The sequence below is a fragment of the Gymnodraco acuticeps genome, unplaced genomic scaffold, assembly GCF_902827175.1.
Source record: "Gymnodraco acuticeps unplaced genomic scaffold, fGymAcu1.1, whole genome shotgun sequence".
In the NCBI taxonomy this organism is placed as follows: domain Eukaryota; kingdom Metazoa; phylum Chordata; class Actinopteri; order Perciformes; family Bathydraconidae; genus Gymnodraco; species Gymnodraco acuticeps.
Window position 1 is genome coordinate 7,360,586 of NW_022991154.1, and position 14,860 is coordinate 7,375,445.

General features: G+C 42.2%; 1 protein-coding gene across 1 annotated transcript in view; it reads left to right on the forward strand.

Annotated features, from left to right (window-relative positions):
• Positions 1-14,860, forward strand: part of kifap3a (kinesin-associated protein 3a) — a 32,068-nt gene that overhangs the window by 9,186 nt on the left and 8,022 nt on the right. The window contains 10 exon segments of the mRNA XM_034237562.1: positions 185-347; positions 4,774-4,874; positions 7,113-7,221; positions 7,336-7,448; positions 9,059-9,224; positions 10,510-10,635; positions 10,878-10,976; positions 11,654-11,739; positions 14,122-14,311; positions 14,419-14,509. Coding sequence (XP_034093453.1) covers positions 185-347; positions 4,774-4,874; positions 7,113-7,221; positions 7,336-7,448; positions 9,059-9,224; positions 10,510-10,635; positions 10,878-10,976; positions 11,654-11,739; positions 14,122-14,311; positions 14,419-14,509 — 1,244 coding nt within the window.

Below are 14,860 nucleotides of genomic sequence, written 5' to 3' on the forward strand. Positions count from 1 at the left end.
CTCACACATGTACAAAACATTTTCCAAATATTAATAGAAATGCATGGTGGCAACTTGTTTGTGCTTCCCCAAGCTGTTGCACGACTCATATACTGGCCTATCGACTGCTAGTATTATGCATTATTACAGGTGCCAGTTCTCGTCTGGAGCAGAACCTCAAAGTCTTTGTTTCACTTGTCTGCAGGCTGAAACGTTTGCCGTGGAGAAGCTTGGTCGGCTGGTTCCCTGCGAGCACGAGGAGCTCCTGAGCACCAACCTACGCCTCCTGCTCAACCTCTCCTTCGACACGACGCTGCGCAGCCACATGGTCCAGGCAGGACTCCTTCCCAGATTCTCGTCACTGCTCGGTAATACGTCTTACTGTTTACTGATGACTGTTTGTATTCCTGTAGTTGTGTTTATGCTGGTTCATTGTGTGTATTTATCTGTGTGTTTATGACTGAGGCTGTCCTGTCTGTATTTGCATCAGGGGAATCATTATTTCAGGTTTTCACTCCTCAAAACAGACACATGACAAAGAAACACTCATCCATCCTCAGCCGGCGGTGGAGCCTCTAATCTGTTATTACTGCGGCGTACTTGCAGGTGCCGCTTTTACACAGCACCCAGGCCTCTGGTGGCCATTACAGCAGTGACCTACTGAAATCGGCAGAGCGTGCGATCGTGCGTTGTCTCATCTGCAAGGTCGTGTGACACAGTCAGAATCATATCTGACGGGCCTTTTGAAGCCTCTCAGGGGGAGGCTCGGGTAACGGCGCATAATTAATGTAATATATTTGTTAGAATAACATGCCAGAGCCTCTGCACAAATGTTGTTTTTGCAGGAGCGAGCCGGAGAGGTGGAGAGGTCTTCAGAGATTTAGGGAAGGAGGGCTGTTTTTTTGGAAGTGGAGGGGTGGGGGCTGCTCATACAGGAAGCAAGGCACACACATAATATAAGTTAACAGTGAAATATTACGCCTGCTCACAGTTTTGACACTGTTGAGTTTGCCTGTATTTGTGTGTTTGCGTATGTGTGTAATGCCCTCTGTATGTGAGCCGATGCGTCATTAATCATCTGCTTCACTGCCGACTGTCCTACTTTTCAACTGACACACTCTACGCATGAGGACTTTGGTCTTATCTCTAGGAGAGAAGACAGGGGGGGGGGGGCGTGTTTATCAGCCTCCACCCTCGCCATCCAGACCTGACCCCAGGTCAGGACCCCTGATGATGAGATGAAAGTGGAGCGGGAGCCTCCACTTGTCATCATCACCATCATCACATCCCAGTAGATCCATCCCATCAACACTTGAGCTCAACTTAAAGTAGAAGATTCCTCCTTGTAATCGTTTGATTAATGTTTACAGAAAGGGCAGAAATAATGAATTGGTTAGTTAATTAACAGAACTATATTAAAAAAATTAAAAAATAGTTCAAGTAATTTGGAAGGAAAAATTCCAAAGATTGGTTTTGGGCAGTTGGTCTGGCGAGAAAAAAGGCACTTTGACTCGATGGCTTTTTTGCGTCAGCATAGCTCATTTTGTGTCCATTCATGGCCCAAGTCTGAAGATTTCTTGTAAATATCCGTGCGTAGCTTTCACTCATACACATATGATAAAACCCTGTTCAATCTTTGAGTACAGGGGCCGTCAAGCAGGACAATGATGCCACGTTGACTGTACGCACGGACCGAAAAGAGCTGTCTGCATCCGTATGTCCAAAATACCGCCTGTAATATAATTAAAACATTTCTTTACCTCTTAACCCTTTAATACTTAATCAGATTATCTTTTTTCCCTTGTTGTGTTCCACTATTAAAGACTAAAGAATTAATTTACAATTAAATAGGTGATAGATTAATTAGCAGATTAGTAAATGATCAGGAAAAGAACATTAGTATATGATAATTAAATTAGTTGGACATGAAGATGTATCGGCATCAAGTTTTGCCAGACATTCTCATTCTTTTCAAATGCGCTGCAGAGTATATATATATGTTTTGCGCAAAACTAAATCCATTTTTTTAAATCTGTTAATCAGCCAAAAGTATTATTAATAATGAAACACAATCATTTGCAGCAGCCTTATTTACAGAATTGCCACTCACTCCAAACTTCTTTAACTCTTTTAATGCAGCATGTTGACCTTCATTACATTGCAAAAACAAATTAGGCAAATGAAGTGAGGGTGGGGTCCAATTTTTAAGAGCATTTCACCCCCATCATGTGGTGTGTGATGTCTCCAAAGACCCAACCCAGCTTGCTTGTTTATCCAGAAAATGCAATAACAACAGAGTGGCGCTGTCCACAAAAGCTCGCCCAGACGCCTCCTAATGTGTGCGGGTGTAATTTTACGAAGTTTGGGGCGGTTTTAAATCAGGCTGGGGTGTAATTGGAGATTAGCTAGCCCACTAACTGCCCCTGAACAGTCTAGTTAATTCTTAACAGCTCCCCTTCACCTTTTTTTTCTCTCTTGCCCCAACCCTACCAGTGTTTTGAACATTTAATGGGATCTCTCTCCTCGCCCAGAAAGGATCCTCCATGTTCTTACCAGCAGAGTGAGTCGGCAAGGTCTGCAGGAGCTTATTGCCTCCGTGTGTGAGCGCTTGGTTGTTTTCATGTGCATTTTAAGGTATCGGCTGAGGTAAAGGATCGCTAATGAGAAGCACGTGTTCTGGCCAATCGCTGGCCGCGCTGGAAGTTCCAGAGCAGCAAGCGGCGTAGCTTAAACTTATTAAAGGCAGTAAAATTGATGCTTCCTCCTGTTTTCCCAATTAAATCTAGAAGCCGTCTCTCCCTCCTGTGATTCCAGGGCTTCACTGAGCACATCTGGATCTTATACTTGGCGATAAGGCTCCCTGTATGGCCAGTGACCGAACACGGCTGGGACCAGTTTTAACTGGACCTTGTCGGGCTTCTGGAGGCTGGTGGGCATTACAGGAGGTCTGTCGGTGGTTCAGCTCCAGTGAAGAGCCTCTCTCTTAACACTTCTCTTAATGAAAAGTTCCCGGGTCAAACTCTGGTCTGAACTCTGTTAATTCTCCCGGGCTGGCTCCTCCTCCAGCTCCCCCCCAGCTCTGGTCAGAGGTCAAACTCATGAAAGTCTTGGGCTCACTGACAGTCTAACACTCAATCCATTCTGCCTTTATCTCCTCCACGTTGCTGTAGAGGCCTGATAAGCTCACAAAACTGTAGTTCCAGAGTGTAATACATTTATTAAACATATATTTATGGATCAGTACAATAAATGAAATTAAGCAGTATCTATCTATGCAAATGGTTTTGGTTTTATTTATCTTGATTTCAAGATAACTGACTCTCTACTCTCTACTAACACTACAATGCAATGGAGGCGAATGGAAATCATACCTTTATCATTGCCAGTAGGTACGAATGGCTTCTATAGATGCTTTAAATAATAAATATCTACATCTCAACCAATTGAAATACCTTCATTGTCATGCCTGTATTTAGTGTCATTTTCAATTATGTTTAGTGTGCTATTCATAGCTACATATAAGGAATGAAATATAAGTTCAACAATACCCAATTCCAAGTACAAGTTAGAAAAAGGATACATATGCATGACATCGCCATGACACCTTGTGTGCATAGTCTAGGTGTCTTTAATTGTGAAACTGAGAATCAGTGATGTATTGAAATAAATAGATCGACTGTATGCTGAGCAAAAGGTGTTGATTTTGGAGGATTTGAGCTTGTTCCACTACCTCCAAGTAGCAAAGACATTATTAATGCAACGTGATGTGTCTACACGAACACTGTCCCAGTCTCTCTCTGGAGAATCAACAGACCTGACTGTCCATAGTTTTCATTGGAACTACTTTCTGCTGTAGAAATGGTCCCTGTGTAAACTGTCCTCAGTAAGGTCTGTGGAGTATCCTAACACCAGTCACTATTTCTGGAGGGAGAAGAGATGTTTTTTAAATAAGGCTGGCATCCTTCTATATGTTTTCTATTCAAATCCCATGTATAGAACCAAACCAAAAAACATGTTAGTCCGTCTCCCAATGCTCTTTCAACTACCGTCTGTGGCCCTCAGCTGTAAGCTACTGTTTTTTAACTGAAGATGTATATCTTATATTCTCACAAATATAGTCTTCCTTCTTTATGAGGCTTAATACAAAAAATACGCATTTGTTAATGGTAATCAAGGAAAAATGTCTCCCAGTGCAACAATGTGGCTCATTGAGGTCTTTAAAAACATTCTGCACAACAGTGGACCTCTATAGCACAGACGAAGAAGATATATCAGGCTTTGATAGACAATACCTTTTAGTAGATGCATTCCATTTTGGTGTGGCTCCAAATGTTTTGAGAAAAGGGAAATAAAATATATTGCCAGACTTATCCCTAGCTGCTGTGTGTAGCAGAAATTAAATTCCATTTCCCCTGATTTTGACAGACATCTGGATATCTCAAAACCTGAATAACGTATTTTAGTACAACTGTCCCTTTGAGCAGCATGAAAAGCTTGCCTCTTCTGCAGTAGCCTGCTGAAGATCCTCATGTAACCTTTTAAATATTGTTTTTCCTCTGCTTAGCTGCCTGGGAGGCACGACAAATTGAGAAACTGCAGCCGACTGGTGCTGATTCTGCACCAAATGCAATTTGACCTCCAACAGAATTCCCTTAAAAAGGCCATTCAGCTCATTAATATTTTCAAAAAACACATAGCTCTCCTAGTTGTGGTCATTGGCATCCCACGAAGCGTAAAGGCACAACCAGTCATTCACCCATTGACTTTTCTCCTCCTCCTGTGTTTATGTTGCAGCTGACGAGGGCCAGAGACAGCTCAGCATGTGCATTCTGTACCACATCAGCATGGACGACAGATTCAAGTCCATGTTTGCCGACACAGACTGCATACCGCAGGTAAGACTGGCTAATGTACACTGCCAGCAGACCAAGACAGACACATTAGCATGGGCAGCTAACGGCACCCGGGAATGAATGCATGACAAACAGAGTGAAGGGAGGGACCCGTGCCACATCTGGAACCAAAACCGCTGCTGCACAGTCTTTGCTCGCACTGCAATGAAAACCTGCAAACCTCCTCATTTCATTTCATCCTTTTCTGTATCTCCTCCACATACCCTTAATTAGCATTGCCAAACTGGTCCATCAACAAACAATCAGCACTGTTATGTCCAAAATGATTTGGAGTTATGATCAGTAAAATTAAGTTCACAGCTAAAGTTCAACACGCCTCAGGCGTGTTTCTTTCAACTTTCGATCACAACATTTTTGTTGAGTTACACTCCCTCCTGATTGAGTTGACCCGGTCAGTCGCTCCTCTCATCATCGGCGATTAGCTAAATGTGCGTTGTGTTTGTTTGTTGAGATTGGGTGTAAATGCGGGCCAGATGTGGTCGGGAGAGTCGGCTGTTTGTTCAGAAGGTCACGTCAGCAGCAGATCTGAACCCCAGGCTCCCCCCGTGGTAGAAAGGATGCGGGGCAAGCAGCATGACCAGGATGTGACCTCCGACCCCGCTCGAGGCCCGCTCACTCTCACCTCACCACCCTCCTCTACCTCCATTTCTCTAATGTTATCAATCCATCTTTTGCTCAGAGCAAAATGTGAAGCTGCATGTTGTTCTCTCCTTTTTTACCTTCAATCCACCAACTGGAGAGGATAGAGAATCAATGACGGACACTGTTTGACAGAACAATTAAGAAGAACAAACTTCCTCTATTTGGGGAGTTGTATAACATCAGGAGGAGTTACATTGTACAGTTATATACATTCATTGTGAGTTTATCATAAAATATTGATATGATTTATTTGTGCAAAGTGCTTCAAAAACAGGATTTTACTGTGGTCAGAGGTTTTATGTCATGAAATCAGAAAAAAACCAAGTTGTTTAATCCAAAAAGAAGCCTGTGGATGCAGGTCTTTAAGTAAAACCACATGAAAACGCCATTGCAAAACCTAATATTCATACTTAAATCATTTATTAGAAAATGAGGTCAGTTTAGTGTGGACATAGTTTCAGTTTTTATCTTATTCAATATTATTTGTATCTTTATCCCAAATGCACCCCAATAATAGTGCAACTCTCCTCGTGTTCTTGTCACACATGATATCACAATATTCCTCCAACTGCCTTGTCTGTGAAAAAACGCATATATAACAAACAGCTTCACCCAGTTCCCCACTTTTTTTATCCTCTCACCTATTTAGTAGTTTTAAGACTCTTCTCTTGTATCGCTTTCCCAGGCTAGTGACTGACCTGCCCCTTTCCCCTTCTCCAGCTTTTAATGGGGTCACCGTTTGGTGCTGGATTTGGGGTTTCCAGATCGGGGATGTCAGGAGGGAGGAGAGGAGAGGAACAGAGGTGGAGGTGGAGGTGGAGGTGGGGGACGGAGGTGTGTGAGCTGGTCAGGCTGCAGCGTGGCGTTGGGCCCTGACTGGGCCTCCGGTGGCTGTCTGTGGTAAATAAGCAGAGGCAGGTGCCAGAGAGTCTAGACGAGGCTGATTTGGGGTCCGGGGCCCCTGGTATGTGATACCTTACCCAGGCCCGGCCCAGCCTTTCTCTCCCTCTCTCTCTGATTCCTGACTCCTCACAGGGAAGCAGTGCACCTCTGCCCCCCCACCCTCCCTCAGCTCAAAGCTCTTCCTGTTTAATGTTAAATCAGTGCAGGAGAGACGGACAGACAGAGGTAGGGAGGAGGAAGAGGAGGAGGAGGAGGAGGAGGAGGAGGAGGAGGAGGAGGAGGAGGAGGAGGGTATCAGGGAGGATAGAAATGACGCTTGCCTTTATCTCAAACACTCTCTTTCTGAATCACACTTATTTTATACCATAATTTTCTGTTTTATTTTCATCCCCCCTCCTCAGCTTCCTTTTCTCTCATTGGCTCCAACAGCAATGATTGGCTTTAACATAATCAAATAGACTTCAGGGATGTTCTTAAAAAATGTGAGGTTTTTCAAAATGACATATTACAACCAGGCACACAAACAAAGCCACAGACTGAAGAAGTTTTGTTTCTTTTTGGGAACCACCTTCCTATTCAAACAAACACTTATGTGTGTAGTTGATTTATTTATCCTAATTCTCAGCGACGATTGAATTAAGCTGTTAACTGACATTTGAAACTTGCAACTGACAGCTGATGAAGATGCTGTTTGACTGTGTGGAGAAGGAGATAGATGTGGAGCTCATCTCGCTCTGCATCAACCTGGCTGCTAACAAGAGTAATGCGCGTATCATCTGTGAAGGTATGAGCTCCAAAGAGACAATGAACACAATATATGGACCTTTTATTATACCGTATGTTGTTGGGTTATATTATGTGCTCTTTGTCCTTGCTTTCTTTCTCCTTGCTGCCCTAGGCAACGGTCTCAAGAGATTGATGAAGCGTGCTCTGAAGCTAAAGGATGTTCTGGTGATGAAGATGATCAGAAACCTTTCTCAGCACAACGGATCCACCAAGAGCCTCTTCCTGGTCAGTACCTGGTCTATTCAACTCAAAAACGTGTTTGCATCATGGTGGCCTAATGTCTATTTCGTTAACCCTTAGATGCATAAGTGGGTCTTGTTTGACCCGGTGAGTTGGTTTTCTTGAAGTATCTTTTGTCATTTCATATTCCAGCTATTCCTCAAAAAACATGTTTTGGATATCATGCCATTCAAATTTGAAATTTACATTTTAAGAAATTGTAGTTTTTGTATTACTACCCCAAGCTTCCATAAGTGGGTCAAAAATGACCCGCATGCATTTTCTATGGAATCCTATGCGAAAAAGTTTTTTTTCAAAATGTAAAAAAAAATGTTTAAAATTATAAATAGTGAAAAATTAAATATTAAATATTTCTAGTGTGAACCAAAATATAATACTAAATATTATACAAGTGATTTTTCTTAACCAAAATGACAAAAATGGCATAAAAACACATATTATTCTAATACGGGTCCTTTTTGACCCACTTATGGAAGAGTGTAGGGTCCAGTCACTCGTGCATCTAAGGGTTAAACACAAAATAGCAATTTCCTGGAGTAGCAGAAGAAATGTAGTGTACATCCATGGCTAGAGTACAAACAGGAATTGCTAGTAGTTTATACAGCATGACTTTTCATTGTTCAGAGTCAACAGATGATTGTTCAGAGTCAGCAGATGGTAAAGATCGGCAGGTCTCCCTTGTAAAAGAGATCGTTGATCTCAATGGGATTTGTTACCTGGATAAATAAAGGCTACAAACAAACAAAGAAATACATGCCCACACAGTGATTCCTCAGCAACATTACACTTTCTCTTCACACCACATAAAGAATCTGAGAAACCCTGATGTCAAAATCTCAAATGTTTGATTCAAACAGGAAAAGAAAATCAGGAGTGACAGGTTCCTTGAACCGCTATAACACAGACAGCGATCTATTCATATAGAGAGATTTACTGTGGGTCGAAAACATGTGGACATACACGGGGGAAAACCTTTTTGATGGTATATCTATCAAACGCACTACGCTCTGCATCAGCCAAACGACTCGCTGCGCCCTCGCTGCGAGGGGGACCCAAGTTCCCATCGGCGAAAACACGTGGGTTTGCTATCCTGGCTCCAAGATGGTGGAATGAGCTCCCCATTGACATCAGGACGGCAGATAGCTTGCACATCTTCCGGCGCAAACTGAAAACTCATCTCTTTCGACTCCACTTCGAGCGTTAGAACTATTAACGAAGCACTTTTATACTAATAAAGGACTGGATTACCTAAAGCCGGTTGAGTAGCACTTGAAATGTTTGGCTCTATGAAACCTGATGTACTTATATGATTCTGTTTTCTTCAAGGTTGTGTCTTCCTGGTCGAATGTACTTATTGTAAGTCGCTTTGGATAAAAGCGTCAGCTAAATGCAATGTAATAATAATGTAATATCTGAGTAGCCTACCATACTCTGCAAAAAATAATATATGGCATGCATAGCTGAAATGTGTAGCGACAATGCCATAAACATGTAAGGAATTTGTCAGAACAAATCTGTAACTGAATGCTGTTTTTTTTTTTTATTAGTCCATATATTATCCCTCATTTAAAGATAATATGTGTGTCTGCTTTTAGGACCATGTGGGTGACCTGGCAGCTCAGATCAGTGAGGAGGAGGCGGAGGAGTATGTGATCGAGTCTCTGGGTACGCTCGCCAATCTCACCATCCCCGACCTGGACTGGCAGCTTGTACTAAAGGAGTTCAACCTGGTGCCCTACCTGAAAGACAGACTGAAACCAGGTGTGTGTGAAATATTTCTTAAAGTTTGTGTTACATGGTGAAAATATTGCGATATATTTTATAAACACCAATGTAACAAAACACGCAGTAATGCATCCATACAGGAAGACCCTGCCAAATTTCTATCATCTATCTCCTTTTAAAACCAGAGGCCTGGTCTCTCTCTCTTAACCCTTTAATCAGTGAAGTGTCACTGATCATGAGGACAGAGAATACTCATTTAGGTCTGGGCCTTATCATTTAGGTCTGGACCTTTGATGACCACTGACCCCTCAAACCTCAGCTTCACTTTTTCTGGCTTTTATAAAAGCAGAATTAAAAGTCTTATGCAATTTCTTTAGGTCATTCAGCATGATAGTAAATGGTGAAGAATGACAGAAAAGTTGGGGAAATTAAAGGAGAAGGAACATCAATGTAGTTATGGCCTCAATTGTGTGAACGCTGATTCAACAGCAAGAACGAGAACCCTGGCATATTTCATATAAGATCCATGTTTGTTGTATGTTTTGATACTCGTGCCAATGCAGTACCAGAGTTTCAGCTCCCTTACAGTCACTTGACTTAGACTAGTTAGCCAGTAAATTCGTTTTTCTACATTCCATTCCAATGTTCTTGATTTGTTTTGTTTTTTTAACAGCCAATCAAATACTTGGCTAAATTTAGTCTAAAATCAACAAAGCTGTTCAAACTAACGTAGAGAACACTTTTATCCTAACCTGACATTCCTAACTGCCTTTAAATGGTCACAAAACCTGGTGCTAGGGCCATGTTAGGTCAATGCAAAAAGTATAAAGACATGCATTTTCCAGCATTTGAACTACCTACAGTATGTTGTAAATGTATTATCTTTTTAATTTACACACAACATCTATTACACGTCTGTCCGTCCTGGGAGAGGGATCCTCCTCTGTTGCTCTCACCGAGGTTTCTTCTGTTTTCCCCTTTAAACTGGGGGGTTTCTTTGAAAGTTCGTCCTTGTCCGATGTGAGGGTCCAAAGACAGAGGGTGTCTTATTCATATTCTGTATAAACTGTAAAGTCCACTGAGACAAATGTAAAATGTGTGATATTGGGCTTTATAAATAAACTTTGATTGATTGATTATAAAAGCAGTTTTCCAGACTGCATTAATATTAAGACAAAGCAGTCGAAAGAACTCCATCACCTCTGTGTGTTCAGAACCAAATGCTCGTTTTCCCTGGCTCAGCATTATTTGATTCTACTCGTTTTCAGAGGCCAAGTGTTTTCATTTCGTCCTCTCGACTTGTACTTTTCCCTGATGTCAGGGTCTGCTGAGGATGACCTCATTCTGGAGGTGGTGATCATGATCGGCACCGTCTCCATGGATGACTCGTGTGCAGCCATGCTGGCCAAGTCTGGCATCATTCCTGCTCTCATCGAGCTTCTAAATGGTAAGAACCAACTCTCATACTGCAGCTTTCCCAAGGATTATGAAATGTACCATGTAGTGTTTTTTTAATTAGCTTTTAATGCCACAGACTAAAAGTCAAGATCCATCCTCCTCGCCTACATGGATAATGACTGTTATTTAAATCTAAAAAATAAAATATCTGATTGGGGGAAAATCCTTCTGTCATCCACTTTGAAAATGAATCTTATTTTTCTTTTCCTTCTCTACCTGTTTCCATCTCAGCCCAACAGGAGGATGATGAGTTTGTGTGTCAGATTGTCTACGTTTTCTACCAGATGGTGTTCCACAAAGCTACCAGAGACGTCATAGTCAAAGACACGCGTATCCTTTTGCTTATTAAAGTATAAGTCCACATTTCTTACCCATTGAAAGAGATTTATGTTTAGAGATGCGAGACATCGACATGAATGCAATTAATAGATCTCTAACCAGTCATGGTCATACTGGCTGTATATTTCTCTCTCCAGAGTTACTATATTTTCATTCTTCTTTAGTGTGTGTGTCTGGGCCTTTAGTCCAAATGTTAACTCCCAGGACTGTACTGTATTTATCTCTCCTCGCTGTTTGTCCCCAGTTGCTTCTCCATTGCAACCTCTTTAACCCCTCGATTTAGTTGTTTTTAACCCTCTGGGCATTCTTAGCTGCCTGTAATTGTGCACAGTTGTGGTCGGCATTGGCGGTTTGTGTCAAATTACAAATATGCCCTCTGTCAGCACGATTGATGTTTTTCTTTCTGCGTGAAGAATAGAACAGGAATATCTTATGTAAGCACCGCTGTAGGAGGAAAGTGTTCACTTCATCACAGGAAATGCAGACAGTGGTTCCTCCAGCCGCAGGGCACCTGTCTCCAGTCTCTGTCATTACATCAAAGCGTAGGAGAGGACCACAATACCACCACATCCCACCATTCCCCCTGCGATTGATTAGGGACACACAAGTGATTGTTTCAATGTCCCAGAGCAGAGAAAATGTTTTCTTTCTTTGAGTCCTAATCTCAGAAGCCCCTGCATACCTCATCGACCTGATGCACGACAGCAACACAGAGATCCGCAAAGTCTGCGACAACACGCTGGATATCATCGCTGTGAGTACACATGTCTTATGAACATCGTTTTTACACTCCATTTGATAACTTGGTTCCAAGGTCACAAGACTAGGAATAAGGAGTTTAACATAATCATTTTTCCCAATGTTTTTTTTTAACACTTATAACGGTAATATTTGACGTTTTATTTTGAGATAGTATGGCTTACTTTATACTTATGACGGTAGGGAAAAAAAAATTGGACACAAATATTCAACATTATAAAATCAAGAAAGCCAACGGGAATTTGGTTTTAAGTGTGTGTTTTAAGGAATTGCACTCATTTGGGTTCTGTTAAGGAAGAGCAACCACAGCAACGTGTTTGTTTGGTGAACCCAGGTTTTAGCTAAAATAGGAATATTCACAAAATCAACAAAAAATAATCATGATGTTGAAGGTTTTAAAACAAGATTTTGACACTTCCACCAAGGGTCTGAATTTAAATAATAAAGCAGAGCCACTAACACAATTAGATGGGTCAAACTACAACAAACCGAGTCCCACAAACTAATGCTTTTGTGGGTCTGTGGCTTTATTCAGCTCAGTTCCATACAAACATCAAACATTTTGATCTTTTCCAAAGTCCTTACTTTTTACTGATGTGCCCGAGTCAAATTTGACTTTGGCAATTAACAAACCGATAAACTCCTGAATCACCTTGTGACTGACAGGTGTGGTCAGCTCCCAGTCAGTGAGTGATCGCTGCCAGACCTCAGATCAGCGTAATTAGCTGTAGATTACAGCCAGGGAGTGCAGCGGGGCAAAGGAAGTGTTTCATTGAAATTATCAGTGAGACCTATTAAGCCGTGAGCCACATGAAAGGCAGCTCTGGAGTGTGTCAGCAACTGGACAGCAGAGGTGAGAGAGAAAACAGAAACAGAGCTGCGGACACACACATACACACACACACACACACACACACACACACACACACACACACACACGCACACACACATACACAATCATTAGGGGATCCTTTTGGCAGCACACGCCATAATGCTGCAGTCCTGAAATGTTCGGTCTTTGATCATCATGGCCCTGATCATGTACAAACACACACGTGGCTTCAGGAAGAACTTTGTAGAGGTTCCAAGTAGGACAGAGGCTTAATTCACTGTGATTTATTCTTAGCCCGGCCACATTTCCAGAGGAATATGTTGAAAAGCTTCCAAAACTCTTGTGCATTTCCTCGCCCCGCTGTGATGAGCTCATGCTGTGATGAGCTCAGCTGCTAACAACTGATTAGGCATATTTAACCAATAGAAAAACATGATTGTTCAGTGAAAAACATGAGTCATAATGCTTTTTCAGCCCCTGCTGACAAACTGTCCCACTGTCACCTCCAGTGTTTTGGGTGAGGTGGCCCTCTGTGACAGTCAATAGGCCTGTATGAGTCTGGGGTCTCTGCTGGCTGTCAGTACCCGCGGGGCTCTGCTTTGCATCCGAATGATTAATCTTTCGGGCTGGTTCGTTGCGGTCTCAAAGGCAGCCTTTATCTCTCCCCCTTCAGCCCCCGCAGAGAAAAGAAAACAGAACTCTGTGGTCGTCTCCGCCGGGCTACGCACGCAAACAGGGGAGCGGACGAAGGTTTTTTATTAGCTGCAGTGAAGAGGACGGAGACGACACACGGTCAAACATGCATGAACTTGATACAGAGCTGTGATTTTACTTGCATGGTCTGTTGTGCCTTGTGGCGATTGGTCAGTATAGCATTTCACATGTTGTGCCATGTCAAACCCACAAAGTGAACCCTCTCCTCTATTAGAGCTCTGGCTCACCACTCTTATACGGGATCCATTTCCATGATGTTCAAACTGTTTTGCTGAGGTGAAAAACTTGTTGTTATGAGAATGAGAAGATGCAATAAAGGCTGATGCATTATCCAACAACGCCCTGACATGGCACTAATTTCCTTTAATACTGTCGTAAAAACATACATTCCCACTTCAACTATCTTTACCAAAGACCAAATGTATTAGGAGAAGAAAAAACTCTCATTAAGAAACGTAATTGTGTTCTCTCCTGTTTTGTGATGTATTGCCAGGGTAATTGTTCTTGTAACACTAATTTCTACCAAAAGAGGCTGAACTCTTTACCACTACTTAAAGTGAGAAAACTATTAATGTCACTCATTTGAAAGTGAGGTGAGAACTAATTGATATTCTTACCTCTCCTGGCATCCATGGAAAACACTGCAAAAAGGAAGAAAGATAGAGATTTTATAGAAAAACGAAGCGCGGAACAATGTGTCATTAAGCATGTAGCTGCTGAACTAATTCCAACATTTGTCCCAAAAAACTTTACATTTTGCAGCAATTTGTGGACATATTTCTGTTGTTTTCTTCTCCACCTGACCCTCTTTTCCCTCTTACATCCTCCCAGGAATATGACGAGGAGTGGGGAAAGAAGATCCAGAATGAGAAGTTCCGCTGGTACAACGGTCAGTGGCTGGAGATGGTGGAGAACCGTCCGTTGGATGAAGCGGGAGAGCCCTTCCTGTTCGGGGAGGACGGAGAGTCCTTCATCGGGGAGAGAGACATCATGGAGAGGCCCGACCTGTTCTACAGCCCTGGTACTAAGAGCTTTAAAGGAATAGTTCGCTTTTTTAAAAAAAGTTGAGAGTGAGATAAGAAGCTAAGTTACATGTTTAATAACCCATGTTCGTATTGTTTCATCCAGATGGGATCACGTCAACGGACGGGGCCATCAGTCCGGAGTTCTACACCGACCTCCAGGATGGAGAGCTGGGACAGTCCGGGTACATGAGCAGGTATTGAGCTTTCTGGTCCCCTTTAAACCTAAACTAGGGCTAACAATTAATGTACTTTATCATATCTGTTTTTCAGCCATAGTCCATGTACATGTAGATGATGCAGGACCTGCATCATACTCAATGAGTCACCATGATATGAAGTCAATGTTACTTCATCTTTACTGCACTGTTAACCCTAAACTGTCAGTGTCAACACAAAACTGCACCAAAACGAACAATGCTGGAAACAATTTATCCTTTTTTTTAACTGCTATGTGTGTAAGAGTACTCCAAATATGAATAATATATTTAATGCCGAAAAACAAGTGAGCAGATTGATGTTGTAAAGGTTTCCTTTTTTAAAAAGCT